This window comes from Mustela nigripes, chromosome 2 (assembly GCF_022355385.1).
Source record: "Mustela nigripes isolate SB6536 chromosome 2, MUSNIG.SB6536, whole genome shotgun sequence".
NCBI lineage: Eukaryota > Metazoa > Chordata > Mammalia > Carnivora > Mustelidae > Mustela > Mustela nigripes.
In genome coordinates, this window is record NC_081558.1 from 113,108,227 (window position 1) to 113,117,241 (window position 9,015).

The window sequence follows — 9,015 nt, forward strand, 5'->3', positions numbered from 1 at the left end:
TTGAGATAGCTACTGTGGGTACAGTGAGCAAGAATGGTACCCAAACTGGTTTTCTGCACCAGTAAATGCTTTCCCCTAAGTTGCTCTTCAGGCCCTCCTTTCTCCTCCGCTGGACTGGCTGCTCCTCCTGGTCCTCCAGCCACCCTTGAGTGCCTGCTCTGACAGGTTCTCACCCTAGTGAGTCAGGAAGAAAGAGGCTTTTTTTCTAAAATTGTACACACAGAGAGGTGTATTTCAACCTGTATATGCCACAATGCTAACAGTGTTTGCTGCTGAGGGTCTGATTAGAGGTGATGAAAACATTGGTTTGGGTTTTATGTTTCAGTATCTGTATTTGTTAATTTTTCTGATCTGATCTGCAATATTTACATAATGAAAGTAGTACATGTTAAAAGAAATAAAGTTTTATAAAGACGACGGAGCGGCCCAGCCTGTTCTCAGATACAGGGACAGCGAGGCAGGAGTATTTGTCACTGCTGCCTAAGGCTGGTTAGGGAGCCAGTCGTCTGTGACCTTGAGGAGTTCCGTCCCTCCATTTCCCATTTGCGTTTAAATTTCTACCACAGACCGCCTTTGCAGTATGGTCACCTACATGCTGAATCACTGGGAAATTCCTCCCGTGCTTCTCTCTAGGTCAAATTTGGATCCCTTCAACCAGTACACTGAAGACCAGATCTGGGATGCCCTAGAAAGGACACACATGAAAGAATGTGTAAGTAGGGGTGCCTGGGTGGCTCAGTGGGTTAAAGCCTCTGCCTTCGGCTCGGGTCATGATCCCAGGGTCCTGGGATCGAGCCCCGCATCGGGCTCTTTGCTCAGTGGGGAGCCTGCTTCCTCCTCTCTCTCTGCCTGCCTCTCTGCCTCCTTGTGATTTCTGCCTGTCAAATAAATAAATAAACCTTAAAAAAAAAAATGTGTAAGTAAAGCCCCAAGGGACCGCTTCACTGGTATTTAAAGGTTGGAACCATAACAGTCCCGAGGTCACTCCCCAGCCTTCCCTGGCTGCCTCTGTCCAGCCTGGTCTGGCCCTTTATTTCCAGGCTGTCTGTGTGGGATCACTTTAGATAAGGAAGGCTTCCCAGGCATTTCAGAAAGGGCTTAAAAGTTGGTATCTCTCAACCGTGGTCATATTGTGCTTTTGCTGCCCATTGATTAACCAAGGTATTAATGACAAACACTCAGAATAATATAATGCTTTTATATTCATTTCTGTTTTATTCATCATAACGGTATAACATGCTTTTGCAGCATCTAGATATGTATCATGTCTGCAGAAAGCATGCAGCATGTATATGAGGTCACTGACCTCTTAGGGTAACTCAGCACGCATCCTCCCAAGGGCATGATACTTCCCGCCCGGGGGGCGGGGGTAGGATCTCTCATGCCCCTGAGCTGACTTAAGCTTGAGATCCCCTGCCCTGATTCAGCTAGGTCAGTTCTGCCTTTATCACTATAATACTGGGCTTCCTCCAACCATTTCATTGGAAGGATAGGCTTAAAGCTTATTATAAAGGCAGGTTTGACAGCCATAAACTTAGAGCCTTGGAAATTAGAAAGAGTGATCTCACTTTCCCCATTTCCTAGGGGTATGACCATATTTTCAGAACCAAAGATTAGGGCCACAATCTGACAGGATTTGGGGATTTGAAAATACTGGAATTTTAAGAACTTTGAACAGTATAAGGCTAACAGAATAGTATACTTGAAACAGGGACTGTCCTGGAAAATGAGGGTCTTAATACACGTGATCATTACCCCTATACCTTCTTTCTAGGTGAGCCGGGTTCTTGGCTAATCATTGTTGCATCTGTTTCAGAATAGCTTATTTTTGCCACTGGACTTTGGACAAAATTTAGTTCAGTTTTTTTCCTCCCTAAATTTACCTTTTTTTGACTCTTCACATCTCTACTTCCTTTCTCCCTAGATTGCTCAGCTACCTCTGAAACTTGAATCTGAAGTGATGGAGAATGGAGATAACTTCTCAGTGGGGGAACGGCAGCTCCTGTGCATAGCCAGAGCCTTGCTCCGTCACTGTAAGGTACGGCGGTCTATGGAGTGGCAGGCAAGGGGAAGAACAGCCTTTCCCCGTGCCATGAGATCCAAAGGCTTTCCTGGCCCCAGAGATGTTTCTAAATTCACCTTGACATCATCTGGGTATACAGGAGTTTTTGAGCTTTCAGACTTCCCCAGGTCTTTCAATTCCAAGGGTGACTTTTGTTTCTCGCCAGTGAGTGGTCGTAGTACTATTGGAAACCATAGACCTACAGATCTCCAGGCCATCAAATCCAGTCCCCTTATTTTGTAACTGGAAAAGGAAGATCCAGAAAGATTTCTGTTCATGCTCAGGATCACAGAGCAAGTGGGGGCAAGCGTTTTATTAGATCAGTGTTACATGCTTATCCTTTTGTGTGTGGAAAGGAAGGCAGACACGTGGGTTTAAAGTTGTATCTGTTCTAAGCAAGATGGTCGTTTTACATAGGCCTGTACCTACTGAGGAAAAACAGAGTATGGTGTAAAACTTAAATAATGAAATACATTTTAGTGAAATGCAGATTGAGAAGAATGCTTAGGAAATTGGTTGGATCTCTCTTTCTCCTCTCTTTTGTGGCAGATTCTGATTCTTGATGAAGCCACAGCCGCCATGGACACGGAGACAGACTTACTAATCCAAGAGACCATCCGAGAAGCGTTTGCTGACTGCACCATGCTGACCATTGCCCATCGCCTACATACAGTCCTCGGCTCTGATAGGATTATGGTGCTGGCCCAGGGACAGGTACTGAGCCCCTGAGGGACCATAATGTGGCATGTGGCCTTGTCTGGGGGAAACTGGCCCCTGGCAGGATTGGGCTGATTGGCACCTTCTTCTCTGCGCTTGTTAGCTTTCAGGTCTGCGTCAGCCTCCAGCCAGTACCTACCTCCCCTCCCCCTAAGTTACTAAGCAGCCTTAGTAACTCTAATCTGGCTGCCAGTGGGAGGGATACAGTCCTCCCGAGCCAGAGATCAAGTAGGGGCACTCTTAACTGGTTCTTACTTTGCTTTGGGACCTGCTTTTTTCTTGCCTGTAAAAATGAGACTTTGACCTAGGTCAGAGAGCCCGTGTGCTTACTAATGAACTCACATACACAGGAATTGCCCAAGGTGTACTGAGTCCAGCCACCTTGAGTTGGCTTTTCACAATCATGTGGTGGTGCCAGACTTCTTATACTGCTGTTCCAAGCTTTCCCACAGTCTGGTCCAGCCCGGCCGCCTTCCTTTGCCACTCACTTCTTGAAGGTGTCGGTGACCATAAACAGTCTTGCATTGGGGCACCTGGGTGGCTCAGTCGTTAAGCGTCTGCCTTTGGCTCAGGTCATGATCCCAGGGTCCTGGGATCAAACCCCGCATTGGGCTCCCTGCTGGGCGGGAAGCCTGCTTCTCCCTCTCCCACTCCCCCTGTTTGCTCGCCCTCTCTTATCATCTCTGTCAAACAAACAAACAAAAAACTTGCATCCCCTAAACTGGCTTTCCTCCGTGTCTTTCCTCACTCAGTCCCATGTACCTGCAGTGCCTTTTCCTCTTGTTCCCTCTGCTACATCCCCATATCTGTCTTCTTGCAGCCTGCCTATCCCTCTGAAAGGCACAGTTCCCACAGCCTGACACTCTCTGCCACCTGAAACTTTGTGTACCTGTCGTGTAGCTCCTCTGCCTCCTTTGAGGGTCACTGGCTAATGCCCTCTCTCCCCTATTAGACTGTAAACTCTGTAAGGGCAGGGGTCATGCCTTATTTGTCTCTGGGTCCCTGGCAGGGCCCCATGCGACATTCTTTGCACATGGTAGATGTTAAGTATGTCACTTATGATGTTAAGTAAATTTATGTTGGACAGATAGCGCCTGTGTGCGCCTGGGATGGCAGGAAATTAGTGGTTTGGCAGAAACAACAAGCCATTTGCAGTGTGTGATTTGTCTTGTGTGATTAATAATAAGGCCCCTATAATAGCCACTTCCATTGAATGCTTGCTGCATCCGGCACTGCGCTAAGGGCTGTACGTACAGCCTCCCAATGCATAGTCATCACCGCCACACAACAAAGATGCAGATGTGTCAGCCCTGCCTTCCAGAAGAGAACATGGGCTCAGGGAACTGAACCTATCTCTAGTCCACAGGAAGGGAGAGAGCAGGAACTGAGCTAGGCCGGCGACACCAAAGCCAGTGCTTTACACAGCCCAACCGCCTCGTCCCTCTGTCTGTGGAGAAGTCCTGAGGAAAACAGTTACTACAACAGATGGAGTCTGGGCCTCAGAGCTGAGTTTGAGAAAACATAGGAGTTCACGGTTTTTCTCCTCATCTTGAAATTATGTGAACACTGGCAGGTGTTGCTACTATCTTTGCATTATCCTAAATGTTTACTGAAATTCTAGTTCACACTCGGTACAGGCAGCTACTACTCTGTACGTAGGTATTAAGTAGAATGTATAAAGCGGAGGAGGCCAAGAACACTGTCCGGGAAATTCTTTCTTAAAGACACACATCTAGACCACTCTGTTTCTATGAGTGGCTTAGTGTTTTGGAATGGGGATTGATTGGCTCTCTGTGAGGAACTCTATCCGTCCCTTCATTTTTGTTTCTTGTGAAGTAAAATTTCCTTATCATCGGAGGACAGCCCGAAAAACATGAAAAAAGCATAAAGGCAAAAATAAAATGAGCCCTTTCCCTCACCGGGGACATCCGTTTGCCCCTGCCAGCCTGTTTCATGCATATCTAAGCACAGACTCTAATGGATAGGATGTGCTCTGCGGCAGACACGCAGTAGCAGAACGGAAGAGGCTTGGACAGCAAGAGACCGTCAGCCCACGGCAGGAGGCCAAATGGTTGGTTCTTCAGCAGCTCAGCACGGTCAGGGTCTGCGTCAGCCTCCAGCCAGTACCTACCTCCCCTCCCCCTCCAGGGCGAGGCTGTCTACGTAGCACCCTCCGCTGTCATAGCCTCAGGTAGCCAGGCCTGGGGAAGCGAACTTTGCCCTCTGCCTATATCTACCGGGCAGAGCAGCCTTTCCTAGAAGCGCCCAGAGACTTCTCCTCGTCAAGGCTGTGCCCCAGGCCTTGGCCCTGTAGCAAGAAAGGCTGGGAAAGTGAGTAGGTGACATTTTCTGCCTCTTTTATGGAAGCCGGGCTATACCAACATATTGTTCCATTTTTTGCTGCAATAGGATTTTTGTGGCTGCACAGAAGTCCATCAAAGGAGTGGATAAGTGACTGACTAGATCTCTTACTTTTTTTATTCTGCCAGCTGGATATTCTGAGCTGTTCTTTTTCCGTCTATAGGTTAGGATCAGTTTGTACAAGATGACATTGCCTACTATGTCCTTGACTTGCACTGCAATTTTTTTTCTCTCTGAGATTTATGTGAGGTGAGGGAGGTCCCTAACCTGTCCTTCATATTGTGGTTAGCAGAAAGAAAAAACCAAAAGTGGAACCCACTGGGGCATGGCAGAACTTCATGGAATTGTCACTGTGATTCTGTCCCCAGGGGGCTTTGGGGTTTACCTCCTTCTTGGCTGTGGTTCTTGCGTGACCCCAAGTGATGTGTCTCCTTCCTTTGCAGGTGGTGGAGTTCGACACCCCATCAGTCCTTCTGTCCAATGACAGCTCCCGGTTCTATGCCATGTTTGCCGCTGTGGAGAACAAGGTTGCTGTCAAGGGCTAACTTCTCCCTGCCGCCGTCTCTTTTCCTTGGAGCATTGCCATTCCCTGCCTTGGGCGGGCCCCTCATCGCGTCCTCCTGCCGAAACCTTGCCTTTCCCAGTTTTATCTTTCGCACAGCAGTTCAGGATTGGCTTGTGTGTTTCAATTTTAGGGAGAGTCCTATTTTGATTATTGTATTTATTCCATATTCATGTAAACAAAATTTAGTTTTTGTTCTTAATTGCACTCTAAAGGGTTCAGGGAACCGTTATTATAAATGTATCAGAGGCCTATAATGAAGCTTTATACGTGTAGCTATATCTATATATAATTCTGTACATAGCCTATATTTACAGTGAAAATGTAAGCTGTTTATTTTATATTAAAATAAGCACTGTCCTGATAACAGTGCAAATTCCTTTCTATCATTTTTGTACAGTTTGCTGTACTAGAGACCTGATTTTGCTATTAGATTGTAGGAAGGGTAGCATTCTGTTCTTCAGCTGGTGGTTTCACGGTGCCGGGTTCTCTGGGCGTCCAAAAGGAAGAGGTGTGGCGATAGTGGGCCCTCCGGTGGTCCCCTTGCGCCTCCTCACAGCCACACCCGGTGGGGAGGGGCGGTGGACAGGGCTGCTGGAGGCCACGCAGAGCGCCGTGAATTCTCAGGGCTCCTGCTTTCTGTCCTGTTGTCATTCACTGTTTCAGTCAGGAGAGCAGTGGGGCAGAGCCCCAGCCCCCTTTTCACTCCCTCCGTCAGGAATGAGAATCACAGAACATTCCTTGGACAGGGGGAGTCTCTTTCCTGCCTTCCTCTTTTTGCTGTTGTTTCTTAACCAGAATCAAGTCTGTTCACAGAGTGTCCCACTGCCTCAGGTTCCCAAATGCTGGCCACTGCACAGAGCTCTCCAGCTCCCACACCTGCTGGCTCCAAAGCCCCGGGCCGGCTGCTGCTTTCGTCAGTGGTACTTTGTCATTTGCCTGGTCCCACGCCTCCACAGTTCAGTGACAGGGTTCAGGAGTTTGTGGGTCTGTTCTCTCTCACTGCAGTCGTCACACAGTCTGTCTCTCTCCAAAGTCTGCGACTTTAAGCAGCTCTTGCTAATCAGTGTCTCACACTGGTGTAGAAGTTTTTTGTACTGTAAAGAGACCTACCTCAGGTTGCTGATCGCTGTGTGGTTCCGCGTGTTCCCGCAAACCCCCTTCGTGCTGTGGGACCAGTAGCTCAGGTGGGTGTGGTCGCTGCTGTCATCAACCGATTGGTCAGCGTTGCATGTCGTGACCAACTAGACATTCTGTCGCCTTAGCATGTTTGCTGAACACCTCGTGGAAGCAAAAATCTGAAAAAGTGAATAAAATTATTTTGGATTTTGTAAAACTCTTGGTGTATAAAACTTTTCTGGGAAGGGAGCAAGATGTCTGTGAATGGTTTGAGGTACAAGAGCCTGGGCTCTGGATATGCAATGATGGGGTTACCTGCTGGAAAGTCCAGTGACAGAGCTGGTTGCAGAACCCGCCGGGTGTGGGCCCAGCGTGGCTGGAATCCTCACAGTGGGCTTTAGTGCCTTAAGCCTGTGTTTCCTGGGCTCGGTCTCCAGACGGAGCTCCTGTGCTGCGGCTAAGAGGCGGGGTTGGGAAGGGTGAACGGCTGGAAGGAGGTGGGCCCTTGTGGTGAAATAGAATTCAGATGAGCAGTTTGTTGAGAATTCTCAGCAATTCAAACAATGCAATTGCCCTTTCAACCAGTTCATTCAGATGAACTCATTGAGAATTAAGTACCATTCCAAAGGCACTCATTCTACAGTTTCTCAAGATACTGTGTCGAATGCAGCCAAGAAAGCTTTTAAACTATTTGTGTTACTTCTGCCAACCATCTGCCATTTGCATCTTACATCTACCCATTTTTGTAAACTACTGTCTTAAAAGTTCAGGGGGCTAACTCTGAAGTTAAAATGCAGTTTGTCCTTGTCACGTGACAAGTGGTTGGTGGGTGCGTGTGACCCATGGCTACGGTCCTGGAGGGAGCAGGAATGGAACATTCCCATCATTTCAGGCTGTTCTGTTGGACTAAGCACTAAGGTAAACGGCCCATTTTTTTGATTCCCTGGATTTACCTTCCAAGAAGGTAACAGGGTTCTATCTCTTGGTCTCCCTCACCTTTCTCACCCTGCTTTGCTCCTTAAACGGAAGCCTTCTGCCCCTGGCTTTTACTCTCCCCCATGGATCTTTCACTCCTACAGGCACAGGCCTGGCCTGTCTCCTCAGTGCCGCGCGCCTCCACTGGCATCTTCTAAGTGCCTCGGACAGCCTCTCGAAAGCCGAGCCAGTGCCCCCTATCTGAATGAGCAGTCCCATGGCCTCCGTAGTCTTCCAGACTAGAACCCTGGCATTAGTTCAGCTCTCCTGCCCCTTCCAGGTAAATTCCATCACTCCAAGTCCTACACATCACCACCACCACCTTTTCTCTCTGCCCTCATCAAGGCCCACCTCCCTTCTTTTTCTCATATTGTAGCTACAACTCATAACCCTGCCCTTATGGTCCTTCTCCAGACCATTGTACATGCTCCTGTCAAAATGCTGACCTAAAGTACAAGCTGGTCAAAGGCTTTCTGCCAAAAATCTTCGGGGGACAGTTATCTATAACAGCCCATGTTCTTTAGCTTAGCATTCAGGGTGTCCATTATTTGGTTCCAACCCTCCATTTCTACTCAGTGTTCCTAAAAACAGGCCATCGTAAAACCTTTTAAGTCTTGAATATTAGCCTGGAATCCATTGGTCCTCTCTGTTTGAGAGCAGGGGAGGGGCAGAGGGAGAAGGAGGGGGGAATCTCAAGCAATCACCAAGTAGAGCCTGAGACAGAGCTTGATCTCAGAACCCTGAGATCATGACCTGGACTGAAATGAAGAGTCAGATACCTAACCGACGGTACCACCCAGGAGCCCCAATCCTTCCTTGTTTAAAAAAGCCATGTTTTGGAGTACCTGACTGGCTCAGTCAGTAGAGGATGAAACTCGACCTTGGGATCAGGAGTTCAAGCCCCACATTGGGCATAGAGTGCACTTTAAGTAAGTAAGTAAATATATAAAACTTTTTTTTTTTTTTTTAACTCAGGTCGACTAGTATCTCCTCTACAAGCCTTTCTCTTCAGATTCCTCTAGGTTCCTACAACCCTTTGCTTACTTGTTTTTATTATTTTTAAATTTTCTTCTTATTTCCTTTTTCTTTGCATATTGTAACTGATGATTTTCTTGTATTTCTGCCCATGAATATAAATTTCATAAAGGCATTAAATCATTGTATACCTAGTCATATTTCTGGCTTAAATATTATGTTTCAGGTATAGTAGGTGCTTAGT

At 47.5% G+C, this 9,015-nt stretch overlaps 1 protein-coding gene across 2 annotated transcripts in view; it reads left to right on the forward strand.

Annotated features, from left to right (window-relative positions):
* Positions 1–7,038, forward strand: part of ABCC5 (ATP binding cassette subfamily C member 5) — an 86,974-nt gene extending 79,936 nt beyond the window's left edge. For both annotated transcript variants that reach the window (XM_059391434.1, XM_059391435.1), the window contains 4 exons: positions 634–712; positions 1,925–2,038; positions 2,612–2,776; positions 5,584–7,038. In XM_059391434.1, the coding sequence (XP_059247417.1) occupies positions 634–712; positions 1,925–2,038; positions 2,612–2,776; positions 5,584–5,685 (460 nt within the window). In that variant the 3' untranslated portion in view covers positions 5,686–7,038. The remainder of the gene's footprint in view (positions 1–633; positions 713–1,924; positions 2,039–2,611; positions 2,777–5,583) is intronic.
* The last annotated feature ends 1,977 nt before the right edge of the window (positions 7,039–9,015 follow it).